This window comes from Schistocerca serialis, chromosome 4 (assembly GCF_023864345.2).
Source record: "Schistocerca serialis cubense isolate TAMUIC-IGC-003099 chromosome 4, iqSchSeri2.2, whole genome shotgun sequence".
Taxonomy (NCBI): domain Eukaryota; kingdom Metazoa; phylum Arthropoda; class Insecta; order Orthoptera; family Acrididae; genus Schistocerca; species Schistocerca serialis.
This window is the reverse complement of record NC_064641.1, coordinates 494684439-494704204: the sequence shown is the minus strand read 5'-3', so window position 1 is coordinate 494704204 and position 19766 is coordinate 494684439. Positions and strand designations below refer to the sequence as shown.

Sequence of the window (19766 nt, the reverse complement as noted above, 5' to 3'; positions counted from 1 at the left end):
CACTAGTGTATAGCAGGACAGAGGAAAAATAGAAGATTGCCAAGTTTTTCTACTGTTTTACGAAGTATATAAGAAAAACAAAAGTAGAGACATTACCCACGATGTAAGAGGGGCAAGCATAATACATGACATGTTGTGGCAAGTGCCGTCTTGTATCACAATGTTTTGGTAACTAAACTGATAGATAAAGCAACAGCGTAAGTAACGCCACCAAGTGAAAATATTATTCAATGATCGGCGAATGTACGAGGTCTGTTCAAAAAATTCCGGAACATTCGTAATTTCGCGCCAATGGTGTGCTGGAGCGGAATGCGATTGGCATACCTGCACACGCCTGTGTTTAATGTGTAACTGTCGGAAGATTTATTGTTGTACGTATGTAATAGTTATTGTTCAGCGTTGTACTGAGTAGAACGTGGCGTCGCACAGTTCGCGAATTTCGAGGTGGCACAATTGAGGAGTAACGCATCTGCATTAAATTTTAGGTGAAACCCAAGAAAACCTTTACAGAGACACACCAAATGATGCAGGAAGTCTACAGTGATGAAGGCTTAAGCCATACTTGGTGTTACGAATGGTTCACACGGTTTAAAAATGGCCAGACGGAAGTTAAACATGATCATCGTTCAGGACGCCCTTCCTCGTCTACCGACGACGCTCATGTCAGGAACGACAACTAAATTCTGGGTGCCAATCGAAGACTGACTGTCCGAGAGATTGCAGAAGAATGTAACATTTCAGTTGGATAATGTCATCAAATCCTGACTCAGCATCTTGGAATGCATCATGTTGCTGCCAAGTTCATCCCACGGCTCATGAATCAAGACCAAAAAGACCTTCGCTTCGCAGTCTGTGAAGAGCTTTTTGATTGCACAAAGGAGAACGAGATGTTTCTTAAGAGAATCATAACTGGTGATGAGACGTGGGTCTACGGTTATGATGTTGAGACCATGGTTCACAATGGATCTAGAAAAGTTCTCTAAGACAAAAAAGATAGTTTTCTTTGACTTTGAAGGCTTAGTTCATCTTGAATTCGTGTCACAAGGGACAAAAGGAAACGGCCTGAAATGTGGCGATAGCTCCTGCATCACGATAACACACCTGTACATTCGCCCCTGTTAGTGCGTGACTGTTATACAAAATATGAAATCACTAAAGGCTGCCTCATCCTCCGTACTCTTCAGACCTGGCTCCTACGGATATTTTTAATTTCCAGAGTTGGAAACCCTGTTGAAAGGACGAAGATTTGTTACGATAGACGACGTACAAGAGTATTCGCAGACAGCGCCTTAGCGCGATCCAGCAAGAGGCGTACAAAGACCGCTTCCGAAAGTGGAAACGGCGTTAAGAGCGGTGTATGAATTGTGGAGAAGAGTATTTCGAAGCTGATCATACACAATAAGTAAAAGGTACTCGTAGAAAAATGTTGTGGACAAAGTTCGGGAATTTTTTTAACAGACCTCCCGCTTCTGTGATACAGGTGGTTTGCTTCTAGTGATAAATGATTCCTCAGGCTAGACACCGCAAAAGCGACCTCACGGAGGGTGCTGCTCAGATGGGTCGATTCGTACCCGAACCTAAGTAAACATTCAAGATTCATTATTCTACGCTGTCAACTACGCAGTGGAGACAGCACGTGAATGATGTTATACCAGCAGGGTGCACAGACTGCTTCGGAATGGTAGCCAACGCCGACTGAACTTTTCGAAACAGGTGCTTAATGTTGCACCAGAATATACCTCAGGAGTTACCAATCGTGTGTACAAGAGGACCCTGACGCCTTCAGTTTATTTTGAGGCGTTGGGGTCTAAACATCGACTACAGTGCATAGGTAGGGTCACAGCACTGGGAATAGTATTATCTTACTCGGTCTTTGATGATAGTGAACTGTAAACGGAGAAGACACGTCACTGATTTGATCGGCTAACTATCTTGCAAATATCGGTAATAACCAATAATACTTTCGTCGGGAAATACAGCCTGATGATCAGAAATGAGAGGCAAAAAAAAAAAAAAAGTAATCTATCCAAAATTTCGCATTTTAGACTCTGACGATATTTATTGTATGCACAAATTAGTAACAAGTGAATGGAAAATTTATGCGTAAAATACGAAAAATTTTTGTAACACTGTTCGACCGATGGACAACACAGTCGGATAATGACGGGTAGCCTTTGTCAAATGATTTTAAAATTAGAACATTACGGTAGGTGTATTATTAAGCCGTAACTCAGCAGTTATACATGCCGTTTAGCTGGAACAACTTGCTTTTTTACCAACAGTTGAAGCTGACCCGCTCTCTACATCTGTCACCACTTTCCTTTACTCTCTCGTTTTTGATACCATCCCACTCCTACCGCTTTGGGTTCGCTTATGGAACCTCTACACAAATGGGAAATAAATAAATCGTAGTTTAATTCGGCGATCGCTACTACTGAAAAGACAGAATTCCTATTTTCGAGACCTTCGCCAATGTATACTTGATAAATTGTTGAAATACTGTGTCGTTGCGCAAAATATTGCTTAAACTGCATCGTGTGACAGCCTATCTTTCCATTCTTTGAATGGTAACGCCCGCTCAGATGCGCTCGTAGCCCGCGATCGCTGGTGAGCCGCGCAAGTCAGCTGTTTCCCGCTCCGACCTCGAAATTTCTCATACTTCTCAGGCACTGCGCGCCATATTTCTCATACCAGTAGTGAATCGAACATGGCGGATTGTGGTGTTAGTGAAATGATATTTCGTGTGCCTGTTGTTGTTGTTATGGGTGCCACAGGAGCTGGAAAATCGAAATTAGCCATCGACATTGCGAAGAAATTCGGGGGAGAGGTTATAAGCGCCGATTCAATGCAGGTAAGATGTTATTTCGGGAGATACAGCAGTTTGAATCTGCCCGTCCTCGACCACGAGGCGATGTGCTTTGTTTCAAGTTGCTCATACAGCTAGAAAAATTAGAATTTCTGTACAGTTTTAAGCTTGTGTATTGTACACTGAAACGTATTTATCGTTAAACAGTCAATGACCGAGAAATTTAACGTGGTTCTTTTGTTATGGCGTTGCATTTTTCTAGTGTGTGTTAACGCACTTCCTGCCTTCATTAGTTTATTACTCACAGGAAAAAGAGTTAAAACAGTTGTGAATGGATGTTATTGCATTTTACTAGGATGTGATTGGTGCCAAAGCACTCATTTCGTACAGAATTAATGAATTTCTGTATTTCTTTGGTCCGGCTAAACTGGTGTAGTGCACCAACCATTAGTAGTTAGATTTGACGTAATGAATTGTACTTACTACACGCAGCGCGTTCTGATAATCACTCGGAAGGTTCCTTTCTTAACGAGTCCTTGCAGGGAATGTTCATATTAGAAGTAAAAGTTTTTAGGCGGTTTCATTATGGCGACGTGATCCATGTCCATCTATGCGCAAGAAGCTTTCAAAGTTCTTCGTAATCTTTATTACAGTAATGTTGCTTTAAATGAAAGTCATTGTAAGACTCACGAAGGGGGTGTACAGAGTTATTGTCGTTATTTAGCACGCCTACAAGAAAACTACAGTAATTGTCTACTTTCTTTTCATATTTGTAATTTCACAGGAGAAATATCTGTATCATGTCACCTAACGTACCAGCATTTGTAGATTTTATGTCCAAAATCTATTAAGGTACCAGCATTTGTGGAGTCTATATACATCTATTGAAATTTCTAGAAGAAACAGTTGTAGGATCGTGTTCGGATTTTGTTTTTAAGTTCTTAACTTATTACTTTATTGGCCACGAGAAATCAGATAAAATGAGGTAGTTGTTACGCGAGGTGAATTACTGGTACCGTAGTTTCGTAGTTTGACCTTGTTTCATTTTTGCTCTGTAGTCTTAGTTTTGTTGGGGGCAGCATTTGTTTATTTCGCCATAGCAGAGTAATCGATTCTTGCATCTTGTTTGATCATTTGTGATATTTTAAACCCGACTAGTTGCCAATGATCCAGTGATTTTGATTGAAGGTGATGGTTGCAGAAAATCTGGTGACTGCACTGTGCCTGTGGCCCTGTATCATCGAATGATTTCAATTACTGCTGAGTCACTGCCCGCTGTTTTTTACTGTTAATTACACATCTTTTTCAGTGCTACACATTCGTCACATTTCTTAATCACTCATCCCCTATTTGCTCCCCCTCCCCAGCTCTATTCATTCTCCTCCTGATGGAATATGTTTCTCAACATAGAGTGCATTGCTGTTGTTAAAGTGTCCTCTACGCTATTCTCTTGATTGGCAGGCATTTTCAGGTTTGTTATCAGCGATTTCCTGCGCACGATGTAGTATTTTGTCCACTCAGAGCACTATAGTTCTTGCTCGTACTGTGACTGTATTGCCGCTCCATTATAAACTCGCAGAATTATGTAGTTACATATTTATTTATTCTTCGTGCTACATGCTGAATCACTGCAACTTCGTTGTTTGTATCACCTGCCTCGAGATTACTGGGTGTTTGTGTTGTCCTCATCATTTCGTCATCATTCATGTAAGTGGCGAGATTGGACTGAGCAAAGGTTGGGAATTTGGACGTGCGCTGATCATCGTTGTTTGTAGTTATTCAACATTTGAACTACTATAGCTTGACATCAAAGAAATTTGTTTGGTTAATATCATTTCTCTACTCACCATGCAACTCACGGAAATAACATAAGTTCGTTCATTATATTAATATAATAATTAATGTTCGAAGTTTGGTGAGGAAGAAATGGTCAGGTTAAGTAATGCTCCACTATGATTTAGGCTAATTTTTGACGTTCATAGTGATGATATCGTGCAACAAACTTATTTGCAGCGCCTGACAAGGTGATGTGTTGTGATTTCTAGATGGCGTTCTAGGTGAATGTCCACTGAATTAACCCTTCCGTTGTTAAATCGCACACACAAGTACGCACGGTGCCCATGGCATCTGTGCATTTCATATTTTCATCTTTGTTATGCAAACCGACATGTAACACTTGGCAGAGGTTACTTAATATTGCAACGGAACGTTCCGAGTGGCTATTCACAACTATCTAATCGTGGACTGTATTTGGTGGGAATGGGAGTTTGCTGGGAATCCTTGACCTAGTCATTAAATTTGTGCTTTATCATCTTTAAGTTCACTGTGCGCTGATCCCATACAAACCGTATTACCCAGAAGTTTTGTCAGCGATGTCTTGTGTAGGCGAGCCATGGTTTCCCAGTGTCCTATGAAGCTCCCATATCGTGACATTTATTTATTCACGATGTCACAGACCCCTGTGCAGCTGTTTGTGACTTCATATTTACACACATAAAGTAGCTGTTTCAAGCTGTAGGTCGTATAGTAAATTTTTCCGTTTAGTGGAGTATAAAGTTTTTTCATGTGTACACTGCTGTAACGAAGTAAAAATTATCAGCGTGTGTGTGGTCTCCATTTCAACATAACAAAATTACACAGTGGAACATCGTATAATTTTCTTGTCATCGCTATGGGGAAACGAGACTTAAGGGTTTGTTTCATTTAGCCAGGATTTTCCATCCAGGGGCTTAGGTAAATTCCGCTTATTAAGCATTTGTTGACTGACTCAAATGGTATGTAACACTGTCGGCTTCGAGACTGGTAGAGATTATAAATACCTGCTGCGTTGTTGATGTATTGTAGATGCTAGTTGACAGCAATTAATCTTAAGGCACTGAGTACTATTGTCAGACTGGAAATAGCCGGCAGTGCGTAGCCAGAATAAGTAAGTCTTATTGTGCCTCATGTGATGGGTGAGATTTTGTGTAGTCTCAGAAACAAGTCAGAGACGTTACTGGCACCACGATGTATTATTTGACATTGCACAAAGCAAGCGACGTTAAAATTTGTTGTACGTTGCCATCTGCTGTACATTTATGTAGATTTCAGAGAGGCGGTGCAGTAACATGTATTACTTACAATGGCTATTAAGCGGTTGTAAAACGTTTTAAGCAAACGATCAAGGGATAAAATGTACGTTCAGCATCGATAATGTATGAAACTTTTATCCATTGTAAACGTGGACCACATCAGCTGATGAAAAAAGGTTTTCAGACATGACTGCAACCAGTCGCATTTTTTAATGGCAGTTTTATTTTTCTTTAAACCGTTCATGGACAAATTAGAATTGTACCATCACAAAAGGCGACTGGTTGCCGTTATTTCTGAAAGACATCGATAATATGTTTGAATTGCGGCTTAAACTTTATAAACGGTTTTGTTGCCGTACCAATGAACAAGCATGCAATGGTTCAAGTTAGGCTGTTTGCGCCGATCTGTCGAATCGTCTGTAATCCTCACGGATAAGATCACAATTATCCCACTGTCTCAGAATGTTAGCCGAGGCTGTATTCGATAAACATCAACTGTTTTGTATTTTCGTCGGGCCAAGCTTGGTCAAATTTTCGAACAACTAGCGTTTAGGTCTTGTATTGTGCTCTAGATCACATCTGCTGGATATCAGGATTACTTCGGCGAGATCACCGACCGATTTCCTATCCAGCTATTGCTCACCGGAACCATTATTTCGTCTATGGTTTAGGAGACAATGAGAAGGGAAGTCTCGAAAACGTTGCTGTCTGTGTTTTCACTAAGAGATCAATATGCATCAGTGTGACACTGTATTGCTGCCATTGTTGCCACAAATGTAACTGCCCGTATCTGAACTACTCCGATCTCGTCCCAAATCGATTTAAAGATGCGCCATGTTCGGGTAAGATGGGTTGTCGCACGAAATATAACTTTTTAGCTGTTCACAAGACGGTGTGCGCGCATTTTGACCTCCATTATGGCTTTCAGTGTGATTAGAAGTGTGTATCAAGTCGCTGGTAATGACCACCGTCTGTGTCAGTTATCATGAGGTTTGTATTATTGACAGACAGTCCAAGTTTCCCCCTTTCTCACCTAATTCTATCCATTAGTTCCTTCGTTTAGCCCGCATCTCGTGGTCGTGCGGTAGCGTTCTCGCTTCCCACGCCCGGGTTCCCGGGTTCGATTCCCGGCGGGGTCAGGGATTTTCTCTACCTCGTGATGGCTGGGTGTTGTGTGCTGTCCTTAGGTTAGTTAGGTTTAAGTAGTTCTAAGTTCTAGGGGACTTATGACCACAGCAGTTGAGTCCCATAGTGCTCAGAGCCATCCTTCGTTTACACTTCTGACTCATCGCACAGTGTGGGGTCATCAGCAAATCTTAAGTTATTGATTCTTCGCCCTCCAATACAGATCCCACCAGTCCAACCATGAAGACTCTCTCTTGTAACATATTCTCCACATAAGTTAAATAGAACCGAGTTTAAGTCCTTTACATCTTTTAAAAGGGCTTGAAATAGTTTCATCTAATCTGATTATAGCCGCACTACCAGCGTAGAGATATCTGATAAGGGCAATAAAATGGTTAGGAACGCTCATTCTTGCTAGTACGTTCCTCAGTTCTTTCAATCGAATACAATCGATAGCCTTGATATAGTCCAAGAAACAAAGAACAAATGGATTATTGAATTCCCTACATTTTTCAGTTAGCTCTCTGACATTTAGAATCTGCTCTCTTGTTCCTTTATTATACACAAACTCAGCTTGCTCTGGTCGTATTTTTATCCAAGTAGGTTCTCAGGCTTCCATCTAAGACAATTAGAAGAATCTTGCTGGCATGTGAAGTTAATGAAGTGTCCTGCAGTTTTCGCAACGCTGTGCGTTCCCTTTCTTACGGGACGGAATCATTGCCGACATGGTCCAGTCTTTTATCCGTGTTCCTTTATTTCATATTCTGTTACATACTTCATACATGATTTTCAAACAGAGATCTCCAGATGCTTTGATCATTTCCTCAGTAATCAGGCCAGGTGCAGGGGCTTCGGACTTCTTCTTTTAATATATTATGTTCCTTCTCTGGTGGATTGTTTGCATGAGCAAGCTTTCCATTTTTATTCATATTCAATTTGTTGCAGATTGTTCTCCGCCGCTCAGCAGCTAATTCTATGTTGGTTAGAGGTGTGCAATCTTCGTCTTGATAACCCATGTTCTTTACTTCATTGAACATGCACCTAGTCTCAGTCTCTCACATGTTTCAGTGATGTAATTGTTTTTGTCCTTTCGACAATTTCTCTTTATTAACGCTGATAACATACGGTACTTTTGAGTTCCCTGTAATCCTCTCATTTTCAATACTTTCCGCCCTCATTGATTTGCATGGTTTTGTTAGTAAGCCAGTGTTTCTGCTATCTTTGACTACTTTCTTAGCTGTTTTAACTAATTTCTCCTTCGGCAAATACCATTTCTCTGCAGATTTCATGTTATCGGTCGAAAGTGTCTCTTGGAATCGAGTCATAAAAATTTTAATTCCAGCCTTTTGCTCTAATCTTCTTGCTTTTGGAGATGCCCCTTTACATTTAGAAGTTTCATGGTCAGCTCAGACATAGAAACTCATGCTTAGAACCACAATCGGCATCAGAAAAAGCTTCATTGTTTTTAACTGACGATGTTCACATTAAGCCGATCGATGAATAGTCTATCTGAATACAATATATTCCACCCAGTGAGGTCCTGGTGTAAAGTCTCCGTGAGTGATATTGGAAGCAGGTGTTGCTTACAACAAACTTACTTTCCTCACAGAACTAATCAGTCTATGTCCACGATCATTTCTTTTGCCTAAACCATGACAGCCAAGTACTTCATTTGACGAGCCCCACTTCGCTATCAGAGAATTAAAATCTCCTTGCACTATGGTAATTTCATTTTTTGGGATTGACTGCAGGCTCTTGGAAAGTTGTTGTGGTCTTAAGTCCGGAGACTGGTTTGATGCAGCTCTCCATGCTACTCTATCCTGTGCAAGCTTCTTCATCTCCCAGTACTTAACGCAACCCATATCCTTCTGAATCTGCTTAGTGTATTCATCTCTTGGTCTCCCTCTATGATTTTTACCCTCCACGCTGCCCTCCAATGCTAAAATTTGTGATCCCTTGATACCTCAGAACATGTCCTACTAACCGGTCCCTTCTTTTTGTCATGTTGTGCCACATAATCCTCTTCTCTCCAATTCTATTCAATACTTCATCATTAGTTATGTGATCTACCCATCTAATCTTCAGCATTCTTCTGTAGCACCATATTTCGAAAGCTTCTATTCTCTTCCTGTCCAAACTAGTTATCGTCCATGTTTCACTTCCATACATGGCTACACTCCATACAAATACTTTCAGAAACGACTTCCTGACACTTAAATCTATACTCCATGTTAACAAATTTCTCTTCTTCAGAAACGCTTTCCTTGCCATTGCCAGGCTACATTTTATATCTTCTCTACTTCGACCATCATCAGTTATTTTGCTCCCCAAATAGTAAAACTCCTTTACTACTTTAAGTGTGTCATTTCTTAATCTAATTCCATCAACATCACCAGACTTAATTCGACTACATTCCATTATCCTCGTTTTGCTTTTGTTGATGTTCATCTTATATCCTCCTTTCAAGACACTGTCCATTCCGTTCAACTGCTCTTCCAAGTCCTTTGCTGTCTCTGATAGAATTACAATGTCATCGGCGAACCTCAAAGTTTTTATTTCTTCTCCATGCATTTTAATACCTACTCCGAATTTTTCTCTTGTTTCCTTTACTGCTTGCTCAATATACAGATTGAATAACATCGGGGAGGGACTACAACCCTGTCTTACTCCCTTCCCAACCACTGCTTCCCTTCGATGCCCCTCGACTCTTATAACTGCCATATGGTTTCTGTACAAATTGTAAATAGCCTTTCGCTCCCTGTATTTTACCCCTGCCACCTTTAGAATTTGAAAGAGAGTGTTCCAGTCAACATTGTCAACAGCTTTCTCTAAGTCTACAACTGCTAGAAACGTAGGCTTGCCTTTCCTTAATCTTTCTTCTAAGATAAGTCGTAAGGTCAGTATTGCCTCACGTGTTCCAATATTTCTACGGAATCCAAACTGATCTTCCCCGAGGTCGGCTTCTACTAGTTTTTCCATTCGTCTGTAAAGAATTCGCGTTAGTATTTTGCAGCTATGACTTATTAAACTGATAGTTCGGTAATTTTCACATCTGTTATCTCCTGCTTTCTTTGGGATTGGAATTATTATATTCTTCTTGAAGTCTGAGGGTATTTCGCCTGTCTCATACATCTTGCTCACCAGATGGCCATCAGTAGTTCTAATGGAATGTTGTCTACTCCCGGGGCCTTGTTTCGACTCAGGTCTTTCAGTGCTCTGTCCAACTCTTCACGCAGTATCTTATCTCCCATTTCATCTTCATCTACATCCTCTTCCATTTCCATAATATTGTCCTCAAGTACATCGCCCTTGTATAAAGCCTCTATATACTCCTTCCACCTTTCTGCCTTCCCTTCTTTGCTTAGAACTGGGTTGCCATCTGAGCTCTTGATATTCATACAAGTGGTTCTCTTCTCTCCAAAGGTCTCTTTAATTTTCCTGTAGGCAGTATCTATCTTACCCCTAGTGAGACAAGCCTCTACATCCTTACATTTGTCCTCTAGCCATTCCTGCTTAGCCATTTTGCGCTTCCCGTTGATCTCATTTTTGAGACGTCTGTATTCCTTTTTGCCTGCTTCATTTACTGCTTTTTTATATTTTCCCTTTTCGTCAATTAAGTTCAATATTTCTTCTGTTACCCAAGCCCTCGTCTTTTTACGTACTAGGTCCTCTACTGCCTTCATTACTTCATCCCTCAGAGCTACCCATTCTTCTTATACTGTATTTCTTTCCCCCATTCCTGTCAATTGTTCCCTTATGCTCTCCCTGAAACTCTGTACAACCTTTGGTTCTTTCTGTTTATCCAGGTCCCATCTCCTTAAATTCCCAACTTTTTGCAGTTTCTTCAGTTTTAATCTGCAGTTCATAACCAGTAGATTGTGGTCAGAGTCCACATCTGCCCCTGGAAATGTCTCACAATTTAAAACCTGGTTCCTAAATCTCTGTCTCACCATTATATAATCTATCTGATACCTTCTAGTATCCCCAGGATTCTTCCAGGTATACAACCTTCTTTCATGATTCTTGAACCAAGTGTTAGCTATGATTAAGTTATGCTCTGTGCAAAACTCTACCAGACAGCTTCCTCTTTCATTTCTTAGCCCCAATCCATATTCACCTCCTATGTTTCCTTCTCTCCCTTTTCCTGCTCTCGAGTTCCAGTCACCCATGACTATTAAATTTTCGTCTCCCTTCACTACCTGAATAATCTCTTTTATCTCATCATACATTTCTTCAATTTCTTTATCTGCAGAGCTAGTTGGCATATAAACTTGTACTACTGTAGTAGGTGTGGGCTTCGTGTCTATCTTGGCCACAATAATGCGTTCACTATGTTGTTTGTAGTAGCTTACCTGCACTCCTATTTGTTTATTCATTATTAAACCTACTCCTGCATTACCCCTATTTGATTTTGTATTTATAACCCTGTCTTCACCTGACCAAAAGTCTTGTTCCTCCTGCCACCGAACTTCACTAATTCCCACTATATCTAACTTTAACCTATCCATTTCCCTTTTTAAATTTTTTAATCTACCTGCTCGGTTAAGGGATCTGACATTCCACGCTCCGATGCGTAGAACGCCCGTTTTCTTTCTCCTGATAACGACGTCCTCTTGAGTAGTCCCCGCCCGGAGATCCGAATGGGGAACTATTTTACCTCCGGAATATTTTACCCAAGAGGGCGCCATCATCATTTATCCATACAGTAAAGCTGCATGCCCTCGGGAAAAATTACGGCCGTAGTTTCCCCTTGCTTTCAGCCGTTCGCAGTATCAGCACAGCAAGGCCGTTTTGCTTAATGTTGCAAGGCCAGGTTAGTCAATCATCCAGACTGTTGCCCCTGCAACTACTGAAAATGCTGCTGCCCCTCTTCAGGAACCACACGTTTGTCTGGCCTCTCAACTGATACCCCTCCGTTGTGGTTGCACCTACGATACGGCCATCTGTATCCCTGAGGCACGCAAGCCTCCCCACCATCGGCAAGGTCCATGGTTCATGGGGAAGGTCTTGGAAAGAGACTCATAAAATTCTTCTAACTATTCATCAACTGTTGCAGTTGATGTTTAAACCTGTTTATATTTAGCTTGCAATGTGTAGTGTTGAATTACTCTAGTATTACTCGGTCACTGACAGGCTTGTACTCAATCACTGCAGCATTCCATCCGTTGTGTACTAACTAGGCAACACCATTGATGGAGTTATCTGATTTACCAGAAAAATATACTGTATTGCCGTTAGCTGTTTTGAAGTGCCCAGTCCCTTTACAGTGAGTCTGACAATGCTAATATCCTGATTTTAGTTCGCTGGTATTCTATTTCCACAGTCTGTAACTCTACAATTTGGCGTAATCCATGTACATTCCAAGTCGCAATCTTGTGTGTATTTCTTTGGATGTTTATAGTTTTGTTTGCGGCTAGTCTCCCCCTACCCCTTCTCCCTCAACCCCTCCGGAGATTTGACTGGATGACTTTATGGTATATATCCGGGCTGTCAACAGAAGGAAAAGCCGTGATGGGTTTTCTTGGGAGCAAAACACTGGGATGGTTTCCCATTGCCTTTTCCTCTGGGTTAGAGGTATATAGGACAATATGGAGGACTAGATAGAAGTGGTTAGGATCGGTGGTAAGGTCATTTCTCATCCTGCATAAGGAGGTAGGACAAACAAAGAGCTCGCGTAGGCAGGGTCACTAAATCCCTCAGATAGGACTATACGTCACTGCGATTGTGAAAGACTTCCAATCCGCTGCCTATGTAACGGCGAACTACCTATATAACAGCGAAGTGTGTAAAGAGTGAATTCATGCTGCTATTCAGTTCATACTTAGCTGCAATCATGTTAAGGGGGGTAGGACGTCAAACGGGCCAACTTGGAGCAGGAGAGGCATCACAGGACGTTTTAATTTCCGTTGTCTATACTTTTACAAGTAAATTCATAAAACTTTGTCAGCACGACCAGGAAGGATTCAGAATTTACACTCATAACAGTGGAAGTTCTAAAACATAACGAAGTAATTTTATTTACGTGTGAAATTTCATCATTTTTTCACTTGCTAATGGCAGCATTTGTTGCTATAGGTACACATTTCTTAATAACTAAGAGAGATTCTTCGATGAATTTTGCACAGCATACAAACCATACGTAAATGTGTATGAAACTCTAGAATTTTCCACATCTATTAAAAACTGTGGTAAAAATTGAGGTAATTAATTATAAAATTTGTGTTTTTTGTAAACATGAAGTTTAAAATATAACAGTTCATTCGTTTTTTTCATAAATTAAGTAAATTCTAGAGTATCATACACCTGTGGGTATGGTATGTATGCTGTGCAAAATTCATCGCAGAATCTCTCTAACTTACGAAGAAAAGTGTACCTATAGCAATAAATGCAGCCATTAGTAAGTGAAAAAATGATGAAATTTCGCACGTAAAAAATTTTTATGTTTTCGAACTTCCACTGCAATGAGTGTGAATCCTGAATCCTACCTGATGTGCTGACAAAGTTTTATGAATTTATTTGTGAAAGTGTAGACACTGGAAATTATGATGTCCTGAGATGCCTCTGCTGCTCCAAGTCGGCCCGGTTGTCGTCCTACCCCCCTTAAACGTGCGTATCCACCGTGATCGCCAACGGTTTCAGCTATCTGCTCGAGATTATGTTCGTGTGAACATCGAATGAATGTGCCATATTTTAAAGTTAAAAAACTGGGGGTTCAGATAATGACCTACTTCACATAATTTTCATTTCGTTTTATCTGTTACTGAAAATCGTTTTTACAGATGATACTGCCGTAGTAATGAACATAGAATACATTCCTCATGTTGTACAGTACAGTCAACAACTACTTTACATTTTTAGCACTGAGTTTATCCCGCCAATCCATCCTCCGTACATTTAACACAAAATATTCTCCATACTGCTGCGTTATAGTACTGTGCCGCTTTCAACAATTCAGTGCAATCATCCCTTCTACACATTTATTGGTACCATTGAGGCACCTTTTTCCCCGCGAAAGTCGCATGTTTCGTTCTGTACTAGGTAGTAGTCGACCACAATGTTATTGCACCTGGGAGTGAGGTCTCTACGGTCGGCTTATCGTGATATTTCAGGACACGTTGAACCGCTTGACAGGATCTGCTCAACTTCTTTGAAATCATTCAGAGTGCGATGCGTTTTCTTCAGTCAACACTGTACTTGCTTATTTTAACGTCACCACCTGTTTCGGGTAACGACCAGGGAGGCAAAGTGCTATAATACTGTGATCGGGCTGTAGTATGTTCTTGTCTGCAGTTCGAAGACTGATTTGATGGAGCTCAGCATGCTATTGTATTCTGTGCAAGCCTGTTCGTCTCCGAATAACTACAACTACTTCTGAATTTGCTTGCTGTATTCGTATCTTCGTCTCCCTCTACAATTCTCCCCCCCCCCCCCCCTCCACACACACACACACACACACACACACACACACACACACACACACACACACACACTTACTCCGGTTCAATACTAAATTGATGATCCCTTGATATACCAGAATGTGTCCTATCAACCAATCCCGTCTTTTAGTATGTTGGCCACAAACTTCCAGTCTCCCCGATTCTGTTCAGTACCGCCTCGTTAGTTACGCGATCTACCCATCTAATCTTCAGCATTCTTCTGTAGCACCACATTTCGAAAGCGTCTGTTCTCTTCTTGTCTAAACCTGTTATCGTCCATGTTTCACTTCCATATAAAGCTACACAATCTGCACAAGTGTCTTCGTAACGCATGTATAAATTTTCCTTCCTCGCAAACGCTTCTCTTGCCATTGCCAGCTTACATTTTATATTCTCTCTACTTGGACCATCATGAATTATTTTGCTGCCCAAATAATAAAACTCATCTACTACCTTGGCCAGCCGGGGTGGCCGAGAGGTTCTAGGCGCTAGAGTCTGGAACCGCGCGACCGCGACGGTCGCAGGTTCGAATCCTGCTCGGGCACGTATGTGTGTGTTGTCCTTAGGTTAGTTAGGTTTAAGTAGTTCTAAGTTATAGGGGACTGACGACCTCACAAGTTATGTCCCGTAATGCTCAGAGCCATTTGAGCCATCTACTACTTTAGGTGCCTCGTTTCCTAATCTAATTCCCTCACCATCATCTGATTTAATTCGGCTACATTCCAATTATCTTTGTTTTGCTTTTGATGATGCTCATCATACACTCCTTTCAAGTCACTGTCCATTCTGTTCAACTGCTCTTCCAAGACCTTTGCTGTATTTGACAGAATTATAATGTCACCGGCAAACCTCAAACTTTCGTTTCTTCTCCCTGACCTTTAATTCCTACTCCCAATTTTTCTTTGGTTTCCTTTACTGCTTGATCAGTTGTAAATAGCCTTACGCTCCCTGTATTCTTCCCCTGCTACCTTCAGAATTGCCCGAAGAGAGTATTCCAGGCAACATTATCGAAAGCTTTTTTCTAAGTGCGCGAGTGTTGTAATCGTGGGCTTGCCTTTCCTTTACCTATCTTCTAAATGAAGTCGTTCGGTCCGTATTGCCTCGCGTGTTCCTATATTTCTCCAGAATCCCAAATGATCTTTCCCAATCTCGGCTTGAGCTAGTTCTTCCATTCTTGTGTTAAAGTCATCAGTAACAACACCTCTGCCGGCCGCGGTGGCCGTGCGGTTCTAGGCGCTCCAGTCCGGAGCCGCGCTGCTGCTACGGTCGCAGGTTCGAATCCTGCCTCGGGCATGGATGTGTGTGATGTCCTTAGGTTAGTTAGGTTTAACTAGTTCTAAGTTCTAGGGGACTGATGACCACAGCAGTTGAGTCCCATAGTGCTCAGAGCCATTTGAACAACACCTCTAAAAAAAAAGTTTTTTTCGCTGCTTGCCACTATGGTTCTTTTTCTAAAGTTAATCACTGAAATACAAACATATCACAGTATTGTGTCATCCACTTTTAGAAATGACAAATATATAACGTGCGCAAAAAAACTGATGGTTTTACAAAAAAATGCCAAAACTGAGTGGCGGACAGGGAAGGGTCTCAACAACCACGGTAAAAACCAGTAATATGGTAACACAAGGCAATTGCGGCTTAAATTTTACTGCACTATATCGCGGAAAACTACGGAATTCGTCTTCGTCTTTGTTAGGTAAAGCTCTGTGGGAGTAGAGGTAGAGCTACTTGACTGTCAGATGTAAAAATTTCAGCGAATAAGTGGGGACTACAAAACTTATATCTTAATGTCTGGATAAAATTAGGAACTTACCTGACATTTGATCTCGCCCTTTAGAAATACATAAATTTCAGAATCCCGTATTGACGTAAAATACTATACGGCTAGGCTGCTAACCTCGAATATTTCTGTGACCGTTTAAGAAAACGTAATTCTAATCATATTTCAGATCAAGTGTGAGGAAGTCCTCTGTAAACTCCCCGTACTAATTGCAGAGACATCGCTATTAACTTCTCTTTTTCAGATGGATGACCTCAAGGTCATCTCACCGTCCCACAGCTCGCGAGTACTTGTATGCTAGTGCCAGGAATTTAGCACCGTCGTCTCTCCTTAATACCACCGAGAGTATTCTATAGCTTCCGAAAATTTGCCACTCTTACTGACTCTTCGACACTGCACCCATCACCCAAATCCCCGATATATGCTATTCTATAGGTATTTCGGACCAATATTTCCGTTGAAGTCGAGCAAAATATATTTTTGCGTGTAGTTTTGTGAAACCCAAGTTCTATCGAAGTGTACTAGGGGACTATTTTCCTCAGCACTAAGTAAATGTATTTTACACGAAACTTTCTTCTTGCTGCAGCAATGTCTCTGTATTCCAATAAAAATTCTTTGTCCATCGTTACGGTTTCTGAATCAAAAACCAAGTGAGCGGAGAAGACACAGAACGGAGCTCTCTGTGTGAGAGTAATTTTTTCACGGAGATCACTCCGTAGTTTCCTAGCTGTGGGATACTCTCCTCTGTCGTAGTATCGAAGTACAGCTCTACGCGCTCACTTTTTCTCAGAATGTCAAATCCTGTAATTTTCGTTTTCATTTATATCCCTTTCTTGGAGAATTAAAATACGTGCTCACATGCAGAGATTATATCGATGTTACGGCACAGTTAGTATGGAATACGTCGATTCGAAAATATCACACAGTTTCGGTGTTATTTTATTAACTTGTGCAAAATTTGTATTGTTCCTGGCTTCTTCACTATTGGCTAGATCAGTAAAAAATCTTCAGTACATTCGATACGACAATTTGTTGTTTCCGAATGTGTTTTCGTCCTTTAAGCACAGCAGCCAGAGTAGCACGACACGTAGGCTCTTCATCCTCCTCCATCACGCTCACTGCCAAACACACGTCAGAGCACCGTTCCACGGAAGGCTGAAACGACACGTGAACACACGATATCACAGGGTAACACAAAATTCAGCTGACGCAGACCTGTAATGTTAACAGTGGACATGATGCAACAAAGCTATGAGGCGGGCGAGCCACAGCGCTAACACCCAAACCTCCAGATGTCAGACATTCAGATCAGTACCAAACGTTGTCTGTCGATGGAGTATCAACCAAAACTCCGATTTAGTTTGTGCTATGTGCCGTCGTCCACAAGGAGATGCGTAAATGGTAATTAAAAGTAACACCAGAAGTACGGAGTATAGGCAAATTATATCTGTGAGCTGTAAACGTAGAGATGTGTTGGTAGGTGAGTTGTTAGAACGTCTGATTGTTGTGCTAGAGGACCTGAGTTCGAAACCCACTGATTGTGATTTTTTTTTAAACGTATTACGCGTGAAATTGATGTATGGGAGAACATTTTGCTGCCATGTAAAAGGGCGTTTCGGAGTTTGTAGCAGTGTTCTTTTTGCAGTCTGCTTTCGCTTCGTTAGTTGAAAGTTGCAAAACCTGTAGCATACATTTGTATAAATAACACATCTGTCTGAACAAAAAAAAAAAAAAAAAAAAAGAAATAAAACTGTAGGTTTGCTACTTTCAACTAACTAAACAAAGGCAGACTGCCAAAAGAACATTGCTACAAACTGTGAAACGTCCTTTTACATGACATAAAATATTCGCCCATATTATAATTTCACACGTAATATGTTAAACAAAAATACAATCAGTGGGTTTCGAACTCGGGACCTTTGGCTAAACAATTTGACGCTCTACCAACTCACGTACCACAAATCTCCATGTTTAGAACTCACAGATATGGTTTGCATATACTCCGTACTTCTGGCGTTACTTTTAATTGCCGTTTACGCATGTTCTTGTGGACGACAGTACACAGGACAGACTAAATCGGTGTTTTGGTTGATACCTAACCGACACACAACGTTTGGTGTCGATATGAGTGGCTAACATCTGGAGGTTTGGATGTTAAGCGCCGGCTGACAGCAGAGCAGGTGTGACCTTGAAATGTCTTCTTTCGTGACGGCCATACTTCGAAAAAAGACGTTTGGAACGGCTCTCCATTCTTAAAAATTCGATTATTTGTATTATTTATTTTATTGCATTAAAATATTTAGAACTTAGTATTTGGTTTGTACCAGACTCCGATAGCTGTCTTGCGCGGAAACTAGTAATTTTGATACGCAAATACGACATCCGGTAACGGATGTTGCGCCGCCGCAATATCGGTATAAAAGGGGCACAGAGGAAATGACTTTCATTCTGCCTCTGTCGTTCACGAACGCTGAGTGGTGATTGGTTTGGGAGGGAGGGGGGGAGAGAGAGAGAGAGAGAGAGGGAATTAGATGTGTTAGTTAGCCACTTCTTTAAGGAGAATACAGAAAGAACGCGGGGAGAACAGTTGCGCTGTACACACAAGGATAGCATGACAGACGGTGTCCAACGAGAATTTCAGTTCATGTTAATTTGCAAAAAAATTGTTATTGTAAGGGCACTGGACCTCTACGCAGAGGGCAAGGAGCACGGCAGCCACTTGAGCGCAAACAACTGCTGTCTTATTACAACACTTCAGCAGCAGATTAACCGGCGAGATTGCAGACGACACACGGAATTCTGTTGCTCGGTTCTGACGCGAAATCAGGACAGGAGATTCTTTCTTCAAAGAATTGTCTCTACCGATGTAGCTCCCTCTACAAAGCATGAAAAGCTGAATGTAAAGAAATATGCGTTATTGTGTCGCTGAGAAACAGCACTGGCTGAGGCAGGTTGAGTGCGGATATTTGACGCGCGATTATTGGAGACTACATGATTGAGCTTTACCTAAATGCTGTCGACCTCCCTAGAGGAAATGCCACTTGAAATACATAAATGTGGTACCAGCACGATGGGTGCACGGATCACTAGACGCTTGTGGCAGAAAAGCGTTTATCCAGCCTTTCCTGGTCGCTGAATAGAACGCGAAGGCGTTGTCAGTTGAGTTGGATGTTCTGATTTCACGTCCCTGGGCCTTTTCCTCTGCGGTAAACTCAGACGAAATCCGTGCGCACGTTCCAACAACCCGAGAGGATTTAAAACATCGCAGCTCCCGCCCCCAACTTGCTCGGGGATTTTGAGGACCTAACGCACCAATTAGAATTTGGCATGATATGCCACCAGAACATCCAACAACTCTATCAATCAATGGCACGCCGAATAACTGCTTGCATAAGGAGAAGAGGTGAACCGACGTGTTGTTGACTTGCTCAATTTGTGAAACACTCTTGAATAAATCAACCCTTTTTTTTTATATGAAATTGTAACAGTTTCTTGTCTGTACATGCGCGTGATTTCTACTGATTTCCTTCGCATTCGGATAATTC

The 19766-nt window shown here is 41.4% G+C and overlaps 1 protein-coding gene across 1 annotated transcript in view; it reads left to right on the top strand.

Moving 5' to 3' along the window:
* Positions 1-2707: 2707 nt before the first annotated feature.
* Positions 2708-19766, top strand: part of LOC126474571 (tRNA dimethylallyltransferase-like) — a 627506-nt gene continuing 610447 nt past the window's right edge. Inside the window, exon 1 of the mRNA XM_050102048.1 lies at positions 2708-2851. Within this exon, the coding sequence (XP_049958005.1) occupies positions 2708-2851 (144 nt within the window). The remainder of the gene's footprint in view (positions 2852-19766) is intronic.